The sequence below is a fragment of the Phoxinus phoxinus genome, assembly GCF_949152265.1.
Source record: "Phoxinus phoxinus genome assembly, chromosome: 20".
Lineage (NCBI taxonomy): Eukaryota > Metazoa > Chordata > Actinopteri > Cypriniformes > Leuciscidae > Phoxinus > Phoxinus phoxinus.
The window spans coordinates 24,765,516-24,783,243 of NC_136895.1; the positions used below are offsets into that span (position 1 = coordinate 24,765,516).

Genomic DNA, 17,728 nt, shown 5'->3' on the forward strand with positions numbered 1-17,728 from the left:
TGATGTCTCTCTTTTTCCACCAGATTAACTCTAAGGCCCTGTTTACTCCTGGTATTAATGGCCTCCTGGTCATCCCCATATACTGATTGGCTTCATCACTGTCTCTCTAAGCTGGTGTGTGGTGGGCGTTCTGGCGCAATATGGCTGCTGTCGCATCATCCAAGTGGATGCTGCACACATTGGTGGTGGTTGAGGAGATTCCCTCCTTCCATATGTGAAGCGCTTTGAGGTCCCAGAAAAAGCGCTATATAAATGTAACAAATTATTATTAATTAGGGATTTAAGTACATAGTGCTGAAACCCTATTGTTATTGTTAATTTTACCATGATGCAGCATTCTCCTCCAAAACTGATTGGGCAGGCCGAACCGTAAGTCGTAGAGACTTGAAACTTTGGGGGCTGGTAGTACTCACACCGCCTACAACGTCAGCAGGGCTCGCCCCGATCGGCATGACGGTGGCGCTATAGCGGTCAAAAGTACGAAACGGCTCATAACTCCTAAACCGCATGCCTCGGATTGGCTCGCCCTTCAGGCGCCAATTTCAAGTAATTTGAGTTTTTTTGTAAAACCTACTTTTGCAAACTGCTCCTAGGTTTTTGGCCTGATCGGAACTAATCCACTGCAGAAATATTCTCTGGAGTCTGACTGTCAATAATCATTAAAAAAATTCTGAATTTCAATTGATGGTCGCTAACGCATCACAGACCCACTCCTGGACCCTCTGCAGTTCGCCTACAGAGCCAACAGGTCTGTAGACGATGCCGTTAACATGGCCCTTCACTACATCCTTCAGCATCTGGACTCCCCTGGAACCTACGCCAGGATCCTGTTTGTGGATTTTTGCTCTGCTTTTAATACCATCATTCCATCCCTGCTGCAGGACAGGCTCTCTCAGCTGAACGTGCCTGACTAAGCTGGCGATCACTGACTTCTTGATGGACAGGAAGCAGCATGTGTAGCTGGGAAAACATGTCTCTGATTCCAGGACCATAAGCACCGGATCCTCTCAAGGCTGCGTTCTTTCCCCCCTTCTTTTCTCCTTGTACACCAACAGCCAACAGTATCATTCGCTCGGCAGAGAAGGTGATTGGCTGCAATCTTCCATCACTTCGGGACCTTTACGCCTCTAGGACTCTGAGGCGAGTGGGTAAGATTGCAGCTGACCCCTCCCACCCCGGACATAAACTGTTTCAGACTCTCCCCTCTGGGGCTGCGGTCCTGTCCATCAGGACCAAAACCTCTCGCCACAAAAACGGTTTCTTCCCATCTGCAGTTAGCCTCATTAACAAGGCACGGGTCCCCCACTGATACTCCCCCCCTCGTGCAAATTATACAAATGTCTTTGCACATGCAATTACTATTTTATTTTATTTGATATCATGTACAACTTGGCACATTTCACATATTTGTTGTTTATCTTATTTATTTCTTGAATTCTTATTGTTGTATATATATATATATATGTATATATATATATATATATATATATATATTGTCCATTCCATAATTTTATATTTTTAAATTTTATATGTCAACTGTATGTTTTTTCTATGTGTAGCACCTTTGACCAAAGCAAATTCCTCTTATGTGTAAAACACTTGGCAATAAAGTTACTTCTGATTCTGATTCTAAGGGGAACCAAAATGTTTGATGGCACCAGAGACACTTTTACCTAAATGGTTATAACTTGTGAAAGGAAAGAGATATTTTCGCTAAACTTGGGACACATGTTCATGAATTCAATCTGAGGTCACATGAAAAAAATTGCGACGATTGGCCACTTGGTGGCGCAATAACAGGAAAAAAAAATGAAAATATGTATGACCACATTATACTTGTATTAATGTTTTTATTTTAAAATACCAACAGTATCGGCATATTCATAAGGCCCGCCCACAGGTTGCGCTGCTTGTCAGCCTGAACAGAATCAGAACAGATCTGTAGCACGGAGCGTTTCTCTAGAAACTCCTTGCACTAAATGATCATCATTCTGCCTTTAAGCAATTGAGATGTTGATCAGTTTTGTTACAGCCAAGTTCTTGTAAAAGGATGGAGACCTGTGGGGCGTTCAAGGTAAATAATTTAACATTGTTTGTCCATTATATTGTAGATGTTTGTTTTGTCCATCTCAATTTCTTTCAGTTCTGTTCATGAAGCGTGTTTGGCTGTGTTATAATTGTTCAAAGTGCATGTTATATCATGTAATTGTTGTGTCCTTTTTATGTGTTAGTAGCCTATTCTAAAAAATATCACTGTGTGATGGAAATGATCACATGCACCTGCATTTTCTGCATTCTCAGTCAGTCTCTGCCACCAAATTTCAGGAAAATGAACAGGAAATAATCAAATAAAGTATGTTTGACCCCAGTTTTAAACATAATCTGTTTGTTAGGGTTATGTTTAGTTATGTTAGTTCATTTGTGTTTTAGTTTGGTTTTGTTCTTTTCCTGTTACTCCATGTTCCCTGGCATTGTACCTTAGTTGATTTGAGTTTCACGCGGTTTCATTGATTACTAAATGTGTAGTCTACGTCTACATTAATCCGGATACATTTGAAAACAGCGTTTTCATTTCAAAATGCGCTCTGTCCACACTAGCGTTTTCATGCATTTTCCAAAAGTTTCTCATTTAAACTGAAACATCGGAAAACACTCAATTCACCTTACTGCGCATGCGTAAAACCTCATAAAAGATCATTGAGATTATACAGACTCATGCTATTCTTCTGATAAATTAATTTTATTTAGCAAAATATCTCACCATTCACTGATGTGTCCCATGTCGATCTTAGTCACCATTATATGCCGCATTATTTTGCCATAGGACAGCATTTGTGAGTACAGTTTATGTCATCTTTGCAGGACCGTGGTATGAAGAGTGTGCAAAGTAATATATCTTTAAAGTGAATAGCACAACACAACAAAAATCTCAGTATTCACAGGACAAAAACGCCATCTCAGTTTGGAGACGGAAGGCCAAAACGGAGAGAAACATATCTGCTCCCAACAAAAACGTATTAGTGTGGACAAGGCCCAAACCTTCTGTTTTCTCAGTTCTTTGTTCAGTGTTGTTTGCGTTTTAGGAGTTTTTTTTTTTTTTTTTGCTAAACTATTTCCAGTGAACTCCTGTGTGTTCATTGTTTGGATTTATGATAAATACTGTTTTTGTTTGTTACTCTTTCGTCGTGAGTTTTCTGCAAGCCATTGTAATAGAACAATGGGAAAAGACTTCTAATTGTTCAAATCTCTCTTTCTTTCTCAGGTTTATCCTGTTTGATGTGGATTATGAGATCTGTTCCCAGAGTCACGTATTCAAAAAGCTTTACCTGTACAAAAAAAAAAAAAAAAAACTGTATAGTTGAGCCTATATAAATGTATTTTCTTAAATTAACTTGATGTTTGTTTCCAATTATTTTTGAGTTTGTTATCAGAAATTACTGAACTTTGCAAATAGTGAATCATGATCATTTTATGTCTCAACATAGACTGAACTTTCATCTTTCACATTTTAGGATTGAACCTCTGACATTCACACAAGCTGTTCATTAAAATCAGTTTTCTTGTTTATGACACGATGAGCAATTCAGGCTTTGTTTACAATACAGACGCATCTGGTATACACACACATAACCTATGATGTGGGGATATTAAATACATTCAAGCAGACACGGTGACAGCTTAGTGTTGCGGTAGTACGGTTATCAACAAAGAGGGTCATGTGTCACTGCACATTTGTTAATAGGTTTTATTATCAAGTAGTGTAAGAACTGTAATGAGTTGGATGCTTATCTGGTCCAGTAGAGGGCAGTAGGCCTACTAAAAGTGAAGTGAATTATCTAGGTAGGGATGGGGAAATGAAGCCTCATAAAGCAATCCATAACCATGGTTTTGACAAAAAAACAAAGCATTATAATAGCCATGGTAACCACAAATTATTATTATTTATTATTATCAGGCAATGACTTTGCAGACAGCGTCTGCGCACGAAGGTTCCTCACAAAACTGATTTCAGACAGACCTCTGAGGCAGTGTTACGGTTAAATGATCTACAGAAAAATAAAGCGAGCTTTGGTGAAAACTAAGAGAATATTTGATGAATAAAATAGCAATTTCTCGCTAGAAATCATAAGTGGAAAAGTTAACGTTGATCAAAAATGTACATTTACACACGAACTGACGACCAGCCACAACTTTCAGACGCCATCTTTATTTTTCTAGCTCAACTGTCAGAATGGAAAGCACAGGATTATGGGAAATGAATGGCAGTGAGGGATACATCTATGCTGCCTTCAAAAATCTATCAGATGAAGGAATCTCATGAGACTGGAAGTAAAACTAACATTGCCTTGATGTCTTCCGACCTGCGTCTTCCGAAGGCACTCATAAAGATGAGACGGCCAGTTTTCGGACGCAGCCTTTGTTTTTCGTCGATCTCAACTTCGGCTCATTTGACCAGTAAACAACAACCACCAATGGCACCCAAGTAACCACACTAAACCACTAGAACACCTTAGCATATTTGCTAATTGTATTATTTCTCAAATAAATTATTTTTTTCTACGTAGCCTACCCCTTCAGATTTCATTACCGGCGTTTTGTTCGTCTTCCTCCGGTGGCAGTTCCCGAGCTGGAGCAGATCTTCACCAGGCAGTCCGTCACAAGTATGTGTCTGGTGTTTGACTATAATTGTCTAGGTATTTTCCATATACATCTGTCTCTCAATTAAAAAATGTAACATTTTGTGGCTCTTTTGCCATAACAGACCATTGTTGATTGCTGGATGAATCGACTGTTTTAGTCATTAGTTAAAAACATTTCCCCTGGAAGTTAGCTAGTTTGCAAGAGCACAACGAGGCTGTGAAAATGAACTAATGAGTAAATGACTCTCACCCTGTTCAGCGTAATGACATTTAATGTCCCTGAGTGACAATCTCTGTGTCAGTTTCAGATTACGGTAAAGCCAGTCAGATTATATATGAATGTTTTTTTTCACACACACACACACACACACACACACACACACACACACACACACACACACACACACACACACACACACACACACACACACACACGCACACGCACACGCACAAACAAACACACACACATACACTTTTTTTCACATTTTTTTTCACATTTTTTTCACTCCAGGTGCAGATACCTAAAAAAAAATAACGGCCAAAACAGGGGATGTCACCTATATGCACACCTCATATAAAACCATTTTGCTGCAGCACGAGATGTGTGACATTCCACTTCAACAAACACCTCTACAGATTGCTGACTTCTTGTAGGTGGCATACTTTATGCATATACCTCATATCAAACCATGTAAGTGTCATCGATTTGTCATCAAAGTGTTTATTATTGGGTCTTAGTATCTGTTGGAAGGAGTTTTAGGAGTGATCAGTTATGATTTTGATGTCGTGCAACAAGCTGCTAATCAGAAATAAAATTAAAATATAGATAAATTAATTAAAATACAAAGAACTATTGGAGCATTTTCCAAATTTCGTATTTCACATTCTCACAGTAATATCTCACAGTAATATCAATGTTTGATTTGAAAATGTTTCATGTTGGATTTTGTATTTTTTAGTAAAGCTGTTTTGTTTAAAGCAGAAGTCAAATGGTTTTGTGAGCAGGAGTGGAAAAACGCCCCTCAACCACACGCTATTGGCACCTCAGACACACTCTCACACACAAACACCTAGCAGTTAGAAGCTCATGCATAACATGTTTGTCCAACAACAGATCTAACCACATTTATGTACAGATGTCAATAAATGAGACCACAGCAGTCTCCACTCATTTTGGTGATCATCTACAGCACTTTAAAAAAAAGAGAGAGAGATATTTACATACATGGTCTCTTTAAGACAAAAAAACTTTAAGAGTCAAACATGAAAATGCTGCAATCAATGTGCAATCAGTGTATCTGATTTAGATCATTTGTTTAAAAAGTCCTTGTATTAAAAGAAAAATGAATGTAAAAAAGTTTTTAGGAGACCTTTTCATGAATCCATCTTTAATACCACACTCCAGGAATGATGCATGTCCGCTGTGATTCCCTGATGAAACATGCGTGGTTGTCATCATCTTATGGCAATAGGCGCATACTCAACATGGCCTTCCTCTTTGACGTTCTGTAAAATAATACATCACACAAGAGATGATAATACTAAAAACAAACATCAGAAGTGTGAGCCTTACAGCAGACAAAGAGACATATACAGATAGATTTTTTGTTGTGACATAGCATGTGACTTTCTGACTTCAATGATTCACAAAATATTGAAGTAAATCAGATCTGATATGAGATTTTGCTGTAACAAGATCCAATCTGCCAGAAGTATGCAAAAAAGAAAAAAGATGGTCAATGTAAATGCAGTTATGGTGTTATAAAGTAGGTTTGACTGATTTAAAAAATGGATTTGCTCATGGACTGTCATGCAAATGCAGAAATATGTGCATCATTGTTGCATCATTTCCTGAAGGCTTCAGTTTCCTTGTAGACTGTTTAAGACAGTTTTAGAAGAGTTTCTGCTAAAATAAATTTGTTTGTAAAACAATGCACTCTTTCAATGCTTCTCAGCTGCGTTAAAATTTTATTTAAAAAAAGGAAACAAAAAAACTACATTTTTACTCAAAGCAGTTTCTGGCATTAAATGATGATATTATGCTTTTTATGCTGCTGTTGTGCGTGATGGATCATGATACAAAAAACACAGTCACACACATCTAAATCTGACTCACTGCTATATACAGAGACACAGAACAATAAATTATCTTACCAATTTATGTGCTTTTCTTTTGTGGAATGTGAGAACAGCATATGCTATCTCTTCTTCACGAGTCTGAACTGTTTTAGCAACAACAAAAATGTATGCATTAAAACAACAAAACTCACTCTTATCTAGATCTGTTTCTTTGTGCCTTATGTGTTATTATTAGGGCTGTCAAAGTTAAAGCATTAATGCGATTAAATATTGCATGCTGCAGATTTTGAAAACAGCATTAACAAATTTAATTTGAACTGTTTCACATGCACAAAGTTCCTAACACAGTGTGTGTTTATCTTTAAACTTACAGATAATCTATAAATCAAATCCAGACAGGATGTTTAAAGCATCTGCATTCTTCGTATGGTGAAATTAAATCATCATAAAACTCAAAGTGAAACAGCGTCATTCATATCGATGTTAATTTTGTACTCCAGCAGAATGCTGCATCTTTACACAGAAGTTGTTTTATTATTGATTTACATTTCTATGTTCATATTTCCAGTGTGTTTTGTAAAGAGTAATTCTTGCCTTGTTGATCAGTTTTTCTGTGTTTCCTGCAGATACAGAAGATCACGACTGTAGACACAATCATCAGAGATCCAGCAGAGATCAACACTATCATAGACACTGACACTGGACGAAGTGAAGGAGAGTGTGTTGTGATGATAAAGAGAGACGGTCATTAAGTGAATTAGTGAATACACACATATATCATCAGAGCTGTGGTACCTGCACATGTGTGGCAGAGTGTGTGGATGTCCAGATGTGTGGTCTGGTTGCTGATGGGATTGTTCAGCACACAGCTGTAGGTGTTTTTATCCTGATATTCCACCTCCAGAGGTAGAGAGAGACTGATGCTGAGATCACACACACTGATGCTGGACAACACACTGATTCCTGCGTACCAGGAGAGAGTCGCATCACTCACACTCAACACTGATGAACACACCAGTGAACAATTTGATGATGATGAAGAGCAATTTCTGACGATAACAGGAACAGGCAGATGAGCTGGAAAATATGTCAATAAAGTGATATATTGAAAAATCAAACAATATTAATTTCAGTTCAGTGTGTTGAATGAGGGTTTATTTGGTGCCTATGCCTATTTCAAACCTCTCTTTTCTCTCTAAAATATTAGAAAAGTTGTTGCCTCCCAGTTACATGCCTATTTAACAGCACACAACCTCTATGAGCCTTTCCAGTCTGGCTCTCGCCCTTTACACAGAACTGAAACAGTCCTATTTAAGGTTCCTAATGATCTCCTCGAAGCTTCTGATTCTGGCTCTCTCCTTTTGTCAGGTCAGCTCAGCTTTTGACACTGTTAGTCATGAGATTGGAATTACTGACACAGCCTTTGACTCCAATCTGACAGCGAGGCAAACATTTGTTATATACCAGAAGCACAAACCATCCACCAAATCCATCAGTTTTGGTGTCCCTCAAGGTTCTGTCTTGGGCCCTCTACTTTTTACTATTTATATGTTACCAATTGGATAAATTCTCAAACGCTATGGGTTTAACTTCCACTGTTATGCTGATGACATTCAGATTTATTTTTAGCACACCTCCCACCTCAGTGTTTCCGCTGCTTACATTAACAACTTGCATCATGGAACTAAATCTGTTGTATCTAAATTATCCGGTCAACTGATAGATTTGGATGGTGACTTTGATAATCCCCCCTATATCACAGTTTGAAATCTTAGTGATCTCATTAATTCCACTCTTTCATTTAATGATCACATTGGTAAAGTGCTAAAGACAGCTTTTTTCCACCTACGTAATATCTCTCACATTCGGCATATATCTCTCATATATCTTGTCTTATTCAGCAGGACGCTGAAACCGTAATGTCTTTGTCACATCTCAACTACTGTAACTCACTTCTTTATGGCCTTTCAACTTAAAATATAAAACAATTACAATATGTTTAAGACTCTGCAACTCTCTTGATCACTCACGCAAGAAAGAATGAGCACATTACTTCAATTGGCACCTTCATTGTCTTCCGGTTTCCTTGCGTATTAACTTCAAGGTACTAATCCTCACTTACAACGCTCTTCATAACCTTGGTACTTACTTATCTGACTTCAGCCTTATGTTCCTGTTCATTTCTTACGCTCTTAAAATACAGTCCGTGTCAGTGGTGGAGGGAGATTTACAGACTGAGAGCTAATAAAAATGTTTTACTCTGAATATTACTTTTCGGCTCTCAGTCTGTAAATTGTACCTTGTTAAGGATATGTTATTTGTTTGAATCCCTCTTTGTTTGTATCTCTTGGTTTGTGTATTGTGCTTTGATGTTGATATTTATTTTGTTCTGTTCCTTAACCTATCTTTGTAAAGCGACCTTGTGTGTTGGAAAGGCGCTTTATAATAATAATAATAATAATAAGCTTTATTTTATAAAGCGCCTTTAAAAGTGGCTTCTCAAAGCGCTGAACATAAAATCACAATCCACCAAAGATGCATAAAACAGAAATTAATAAAAGCATCAACTGCGAAGTTAATAATAAAAACTGCGATACACCAAACGAAAAGGCATCAGCAATTAAATGCATGTTTAAAAAAATAAGTTTTGAGAAGAACTTTAAAAATACCCAAAGTCTGTGCTTCCCTGCGTTCACGTGGTAAAGAGTTCCAAAGGTTTGGAGCGTAAGCAGAAAAAGCCCTGACACCCATAGATTTTTGGTGCGTTTGTGGAACAGTTAATAAATGACACTGAAGATCGCAGTCTGCGTGTTGGAGTGTAGCTGTTCAGTAAACCAGACAAATATTGCGGTGCTAAGCCATGTAATGCCTTATAAGTTAACATCACGATCTTAAAGTCAACACGGTACTTAACCCGGTAGCCAGTGTAAAGATTTCAAGACAGGAGTAATATGCTCGAATTTTCCAGTTCCCGTCAGAATCCGGGCTGCCGAGTTCTGGACATATTGCAATTTGTTAATTGAGGATTTGGAAACTCCAGCTAGAACTGCATTACAATAATCCAGTCTTGTGACCACAAATGAATGAATCAGTTTTTCAGCAACAGTTAAATTTAAGATAGGACGCAGTCTGGCTATACTTCTAAGGTGGAAAAAAGATGCCTTCACAGTACTCTGTACAAAATGATCAAAAGTGAGGCAGGAGTCAAAAATTACACCAAGGTTCCTCATCTTACTCAGGATCTCTAAATCAGCGCCATCAACAGACATGGATAGTTGAGCGGCTTTGCGAATTTGATGACGGGAACCTATAAGCATAACCTCAGTTTTCCCACTATTCAAGCAAAGGAAGTTATTATTCAACCATGCCTTAATCTCAGAAATACAGCCAGAAAGATAACAAGCATCAATATCTTCGCCAGGTTTAGAGTGGATGTATATTTGAGTGTCGTCTGCATACAAATGGTAATTAAGACCGAGCGATTGCAACAGATGTCCAAGAGTAGATAAATAGATGTTAAAAAGCAGTGGACCTAGAACTGATCCCTGAGGAACACCAGTGAGCACCAAGCAAGTATCAGACCTAAAGCCACCCATCGAGACAAAATGGGTACGGTCGGTAAAATAGGATTTAAACCAGTCCAGAACTGTACCAGATACACCAAAAGCAGTTTTTAGACGGGAAAGTAATAGACCGTGATCCACAGTATTGAAGGCAGCTTTAAGGTCAAGAAGAATGAGAAGTGAGGTAGAACCAAAATCCGAGGCCATTAACAAGTCATTGGTTACTTTGACCAACGCTGTTTCCGTGCTGTGAAATTTACGAAAACCTGACTGAAGGGGTTCAAAGAGGTTATTGGTTGTGAGATGGTTACGAAGTTGAGAGGCAACAACACGCTCAAGTATTTTTGCCAAACAGGGAAGATTAGAAATGGGACGAAAGTTGTTAAAATCATCCCTAGTGATTAAAATCATCCCTAGTTATAGGAATTAAAAATTATTATTATTAAACAATAAAATAATCGTAAAAAATCAATATGCAAATAGTTTAAAGGTCAAGGTACTGTTTATAAAATAATAATAGGACAGAACAAATGCTCCTTACTCACCATAGACAAAAACACTAAATGTTTTTGATGTCAGTTTCAGTCCATTTATCTCTAGTTTATAAACTCCAGTATGTTCAGTTGTGGTGTTTGTGATGGTCAGAGATCCAGTTTCATTGTCCAGCTTCAGTCTGTCTCTGAATCTCCCATCAGGGACATCAGATGTGGAGAATATTCGGTTCTTAATGATGATTTCAGCTATAAAAGACTTTTTATCTCTAAAATTCCACAGTATGTGCTCCTCTTCATGTATTTGAGTAACATCAGTGTGTAAAAGAACTGAATCTCCCTCCATCACTGACACTGACTGTATTCCATTTATCTCAACACCAAACACACCTGAAGAACATGAACATGCTTTAAACAGATTAAGACTCCCGTTGGTTTACAAACCCTGAAATCAGTTTTTTTTTTGTAATTTACATATTACTGAAAAACATCTACAAAGCGATGGAGACCAAAATTAAATATGAGATATATAAACAGACAGATGTGTGAGAACCAATCACCGATGTTTTAAAGTTATCTTCAGTGGAGCAAAATGAATGCGTAAATTAACATAATACTGAAAACAAATACATGACAACTTCAGAATGAAGCATAATTAAATATCCAGCATAATTAATTAAATATCCAGAATAAATATCCTGTAAACAGGCTCACTGAATCTCTAATGCTCTCAGGGTTCTTGCGCATTTTGACAAATTAATTTCCATGACTTTTGTCTGTTTATGAAAATAGCGAAAGTATACAAAAGATAAATTATAGAACCTGAATTAGCTAGTAAATCTCACCATTCGTATTCATCTGGTAAAGATAGCAGCAGATGGAAATAATCAAATCTGAACAGTGGTAGCAGCTTTATTGCTCCGAAATGGAAATAAATTAAACCATTAAAATGTTTTTTTTATAACTTACCAATTAGACTCCAGCAGCAACAGAACAAAACAAGCGTGGGAAACATTTTCTTTAACTGTTCAGTGATTGATCTAACACTGTTCGCCAACACACTCAGTCTGTGAATCCTCCCACAACAGTTTGACCCTCCCAGTTCACACGCTGTATTTGCAAATGATATAATGTTATAGTCAGGGGTGCACATAACTGGTACGCAGGTACGCATGCGCGACAAAAATCAGGAATGCGTAATGCCACTTGTGTTACTACGCGCCTTTGCGTACTTTAAGGGTAACTGTCGCCAAAATGGAACCTAGGCAGTGTTTATATATTTTTTCACAGACGAAAACTAAATAAAACTCCGTTTTAAATGACAACCGCGTCAACGAATAAAAACTAGACGGAAATTAGGGAGGGACGATTGGGGAAGAGATCCAGTCGGAACTGATTTGCGTTTGTGGAAGATGCGCACATTTGAATTGTAACGTGGTGATCTACCCGGCCGCACACGAGTTGGCATGCGCTTGATGCATGTCTCAAATCATTAAAAAATTTAAACGTTTGTGATAAAGAGACTGCAGGCATGGATAGATCGGAATAAGAGTGACGACGAGAGCTTTATTCGGTATGTTTTTCTGTGCGAAGTGCGAACACACACAGAGACACACATACACATATACACGCACACGCGCGCGCGCGACCCGAAGCGTGCAGTTCTGCAGACAGCGCGCTGCGCGCAAGGACTGAATTGAGCTCTCTTTCGCGTCTGAATGGACAAATACACACAACATTATGTCTAAATGTCAGTTTTGGAGAGTATTCGCGTAAACACAGTCGGTTATGTCTTTACAGAATGTTAACTGTATTTTTATTTTATTTTGGTTATTGCACACTATAATTGAGAATATAATATAATATAATATAATATAATATAATATATATGTTATTCTTCTACTTTTAGCCATGGCTAAAAGTAGAAGAATAACATATATATTATATTCTCAATTATAGTGTGCAATAACCAAAATAAAATAAAAATACAGTTAATACAGGGTTAAAACCATCTCGCATCTCACAGGACCAGTTGCACTGACGTTGATCTTCCAAGTCAAACTGAAAGTAGCTGTGGTCGGTTTTCAGAGATGTTTTGTGGTCAAACATCTTGTAGGTGAGAGTGTGTATTCAGAGTTGGTGTGTTAGCCTGTAGGTGAAAAGTCTCTTCCTGACCTGCAAACGGCTTTTTATTACTGTTTCTGACACAGGGAGAGAAACGGTAACTGTCATCTGTTGTAAGTAAGAGACTGTGTGAAGTTTCCACCCACTGTGCAAAAACAACAACAACAACAACAACAACAACTTAGTGGCCTTTAACCCTTTGATTTACTGTTTTTATGCTATAGAAATCGTCTAATGGCTTTTGTAGGTTCCCAGTGCAAATGTATAGAGAAGAGGGGTATAAATGAATCAGGATGTTGGTTGTATGATGTTCATTAAATTGATCAAGATCATCTATCAGACACTGTATAACAAATAATATAACTGATGAGATCATCTCGATCACCTTCACAATGACACAATTTCCACACTTAGACTGAGTCCTATAACTATGAGTCATCCCTCGCAAAACCTGTTGCGAGCTCGGACAGACACTTCCTGTTTTAAGGGGTTGTTGATTATGATTTCACTTTTCTAACTTCAGTTAGTGTGTAATGTTGCTGTTTGATAATAAACAACATCTGCAAAGTTACAACACCAAAGTTTAAAGCAAAGGAAGATATTTTCTTTTAAAGAAAGCTTCTTAAAGGGACAATAAGTATCTTTTTAGGTATTTTATTATCTAAAATCAATATTTTTATTCATAAATATGTCCTCAATGGTGTACAAATACCTCGGCCAATTATCTGACTTATCCTTATAAATGAAGAATGTATTATCTTTATATACATGGGACGGGTAGGTCCACGGAGGCTTCCATGTAGTTCCGCCATCTTGCAAAACTATAATAGCAGAGAGGGACAAAAAGTACTAAGCCAACGCGTTTTCGTTCAGAGCCAGCCAGCCAGTCACGTGACGTGACTGAAACCAGCAGAAACGCAGGTGCAGAGCAGTGAGAGGCGCTTGAAACTGCACCGGCAAGTTTAAAAGTCTGGATTGCATTGTTATTATGGACCATACATATGCCAAGCCACAGGAGAAGAAAACATTGTCGCCAAAAAAGTCAAAAATAGAACGTAAAAGGAAACGTGACCGTAGATTACAGAAAACAAGAGTTAATGTCGCTAATGTGGCTAATTTTATATAGCTCTCCTTTTTCAAAAACAATCCATTAGCTCAAGTTGTGAATATTTTGCTACGTGCACAGAACTGTACAGACAATGAAAATTCATTGCTATTGTTAGACATAAATTGTACAAACCTCTGTCGCTTCTCTTCTCTGCCTTTGTAAACTTTCAATTCTATCAAGATCGTCTCTCGTAATATAACGAATAAAGAAGGCATACCCGGGGGGATGCGTGGGATTTCCCCCTTTCTGGTCAATGTATCCCTGCCTCTGCTTATTTATTTCTCCCCTCAAAGTGGCGAGACGGATCACAAAACTTATCACGGATCCGTGGTTTGATTAAAGTCAATTTTATTTAAAAATGATTACTCACTCTTGAGCGTCTGGCGCGAGTGATTTCAATGTTAAGTGAATGTAAAGACGCGTTTATGCGTTTATGAAGTGCTATTAGAAGACATCCTGTCAAAGCTTTTTGGTACATATCGCCTACCGTAGATGCAATGCGCATTTGAAAAAGCGAGGCGCTGGAGAGCAAAATTAGTTTGCATGCAAAATACAAATTCACCACTAGATGGGAGTAATTCCTACTTATTGTCCCTTTAAGGACTACGACAAACGGCTGGTTGCACAAGCTTCCTCCAGGTTAGTGACATCACAAACCTTAAAATTTACAAAAACCCAACCCCCGGGAACGGGATTTATAGATTAGAATGACAGAATATGCTAATCAATGACTAGAAGATAACTACACAAAAGCTCTAGAGTCTCTCCACCATTGTCTGACTCCGGTTCGAACATAAAAAGCTAAACGTTTTTGAAATTGTCAGTGTATGTCTGTGTGAGGTAAAAGGACACAAGCGGTTGTAGTTCCGCCCCCTGTGCCGGGAGCAGCAGCTCAATTGCATTTAAAGGGACAGACACAATATGTTGTTTTTGCTCACCCTTAAAAACGTGACAATTTTAACATTCTATATAAAAATATCTGTGGGGTATTATAAGCTAAAACTTCACATACACACTCTGGGGACATCAGAGACTTATTTTACATCTTTTGAAAAGGGCATACCACCCCTTTAATGTCCCGCTGGCCGTGTTTCAGACACGTACATTAACAATGGAGCATTTCATAATGTTTGAAATTGGACTTAAATATAAACAAATTTGGTCAGTGCACTCACTGACTGCATTTCTTTAGGCCTATATTTGAGTCCAAGTTCAAACACTATAAACCGCTCCATAATGAACGTCTAAAACACGGCCAGCGGGACATTAAACAGGGAGTGCCTGTCCGAGCTCACAACAGGTTTTACAAGGGAACGCAAAAATCTTTGTAAGGGAACGCAAAAGTTTTGGGAAGGAACATACATTTTTTTGGAACAATGTAATGGATTTGAAAAAAAAATATTCTTCCATCCCAAATTTTTTCCACCACCATGTCCCTTCAGGGGCTCCATAGGATAGCAAAGGCATGAGATGACTGAACACATTGCTTGAGTATGTGTTGCTTGATCACTCAAGTTATTGCATCGTCTTCATAGTTCACAGACATTATTTATATTTTTGAGGTGCTGCCATCTGTCTGCTATTTCCTGTTGAGCTCGCAGTCCTGTGATGCTGCATTAGCTGCTGTTTCTCATAAATCCACTAGATGGTGCTATTTATCAGTTAAAGCAGTATCATACAACTGAAAAGTGGTACTCAGTCAGTGCAGAGTCAAATGAGTTGACGTCCAGCTCATCCTCTCTGGTTAGGGTGTGGTTAGATATTCTAGCTCCACCCGTTAAGACCAAATTAATTTAATTGGAGGATTTCAAAGGTTGTGCAAGAACTTGGTGGTTCTTGCTGATGAGTTTATATTGACCCACCAAACTGTTTTTTCTCCAGTGGGGAGGTTTGATTAAAAGTGGCTGTCCGTGTTACTGAAATGCAGATGGAGGACCGGATGCTAATACCAGATTTAGCCGGGGTGGGGCGTATGGAGGGGGCAGATCCACAAAAAGTCGCTATAGTGAGCGGCGGGTATGTTTATACTGTATAGATGCAGGTCATCTGATCGCAGAAGCCTTGAAAAAGAAAAACATATGTCAAGCAAGCCTAAAACTGTAGGTTTTGTGAATTCTGTTTCACCCATTTCTCCCTCGTCTGGTTATAAACCATATTGCGTGGATGTGTAGCATCCAGTTGTGAGGAGGACAATGCTACACACATTTGGATATTATGAGACACAGTAGCAGCTCAGTCGCTCATTGTAAGCAATGTGCTAAAGCTGGCCCCAGAGGGTGCCGATTGTATACAAGTTCCTCTACACAGACTTTTTCTGTCGGCAGACTTGGTAACCGGGTACGTAAACGTGGCTGTGAGAACACAACTCCCAGTGGATTGAGTTTAGTTCATCCTAGGGAATGACCTGGCTGGTGGTTAAGTGTTTTCAGCTTATTGTGGTAAAAAACCCAGAGTAAAAAACCCTTCTTGAAATTCCTTTATTGGTCGCAAGCAGCTAGCTAGGTATTAGGATGTATTGGAGAATGTGGTTTGGAGAGTGATTAGGAAAATTAAAATAACTACAATATAAGCAGATCCCTGTAAGAGAAGAGGAAGGGAAAATGGCAATTAGGAATAAGGAAAAGGGAACTGTGCTGCCGTACCAGAAGGCGTTACAAACTTAGTCAGTCACGTTGGAAGTTACCTGGACTATTTTCAGGCGCTGCGTAATATTGCGCCTGCTGGTACGGCACACACAGTTCCTTGATTATTATGCAGGAATGAGAGTATAGTTCCTAATCATATTGGCCAAGAAAATCGCAACTTTTCATTTTCTGTCGGTCTTAGTACACGATGTAACTACAGAAGAGTCAAGTTTTAAATAGGAAAAATATCGAAACACCTTTTTAGAGATGCTTATGGTCTAATCAGATTCAATGATCTATGCTATGCTAAAAGTGCTACAGAATTGGCTGAATGGATTCGAAAATGGTAAAACTCAACTGTAAAACTTAACTGGGAGTTGGAAAATGAGCCTATTTCCAAAAAAAAGTGGAGTGTTCCTTTAAGTACAAAAAGGTTATGTAGGTCTGATAGAAACAAAACACACACATAAATAATATAAATAATATAATGTATAGTAGCTATTTACAGTATTTTGTAAGATGAACAATACCACATGGAGAGAGAGGGGACGCAAATAACAGACATCAACACAAAGCAGCGTGGGAAGAGAGAGGTCAGACGATTTTATCGAGAGCATTGTTCTCTCACTGTTGAAACTTGAAATCTTTTTAATCTACGGAGCCCCTAAAGGGACGTGGTGGTGGAATTTTTTAGGATGGGAGAACATTTTTTTTCCAAATCTTTTGCATTCCCTCGCAAAACTTTTGCGTTCCCCCGAGAAACTTTGCGTTCCCACGCAAAACTTTTGCGTTCCCTCGCAAAGATATTTGCGTTCCCACGCAAAACCTGTTGTGAGCTCTGAGTGCAGACACTTCCTGTTTAATGTCCCGCTGGCAGTGTTTCAGAGCTCCGTATGTTAATAGAGCGTTAGTGTTTGAACTTGGACTCAGATATAAAGAAATGCGGTCAGTGCTTAACTCAAGTTCAGTGAAGTTGGCAGTATATTCACATAGGCTATTCGAACTACCCGGATCAATATTCGTGAGCTAAACGTTGTTAAAACACAAACGACACCTATTTACAATCACAGTAACCTAGACAACGAGCTACAACCCAATT

General features: G+C 38.4%; 1 protein-coding gene across 3 annotated transcripts in view; it reads right to left on the bottom strand.

Annotated features, from left to right (window-relative positions):
- Positions 1-4,896: 4,896 nt before the first annotated feature.
- LOC306988997 (SLAM family member 5-like) overlaps positions 4,897-17,728 on the bottom strand; it is a 34,829-nt gene continuing 21,997 nt past the window's right edge. For 2 of the 3 annotated variants that reach the window (XR_013795543.1, XR_013795544.1), the window contains 4 exons: positions 7,515-7,796; positions 7,314-7,418; positions 6,795-6,862; positions 4,897-6,146 (listed from right to left, as the gene is read on the bottom strand). Coding sequence is in view for 1 of the 3 variants with exons in the window: in XM_079594258.1 (XP_079450384.1) it covers positions 6,096-6,146; positions 6,795-6,862; positions 7,314-7,418; positions 7,515-7,796; positions 10,828-11,163; positions 11,743-11,788 (888 nt within the window). In the remaining 2 variants the exon portion in view is untranslated. Of the gene's footprint in view, positions 6,147-6,794; positions 6,863-7,313; positions 7,419-7,514; positions 7,797-10,827; positions 11,164-11,742; positions 11,823-17,728 lie in introns of those variants that run through there. The other variant, XM_079594258.1, reaches the window with a different exon arrangement.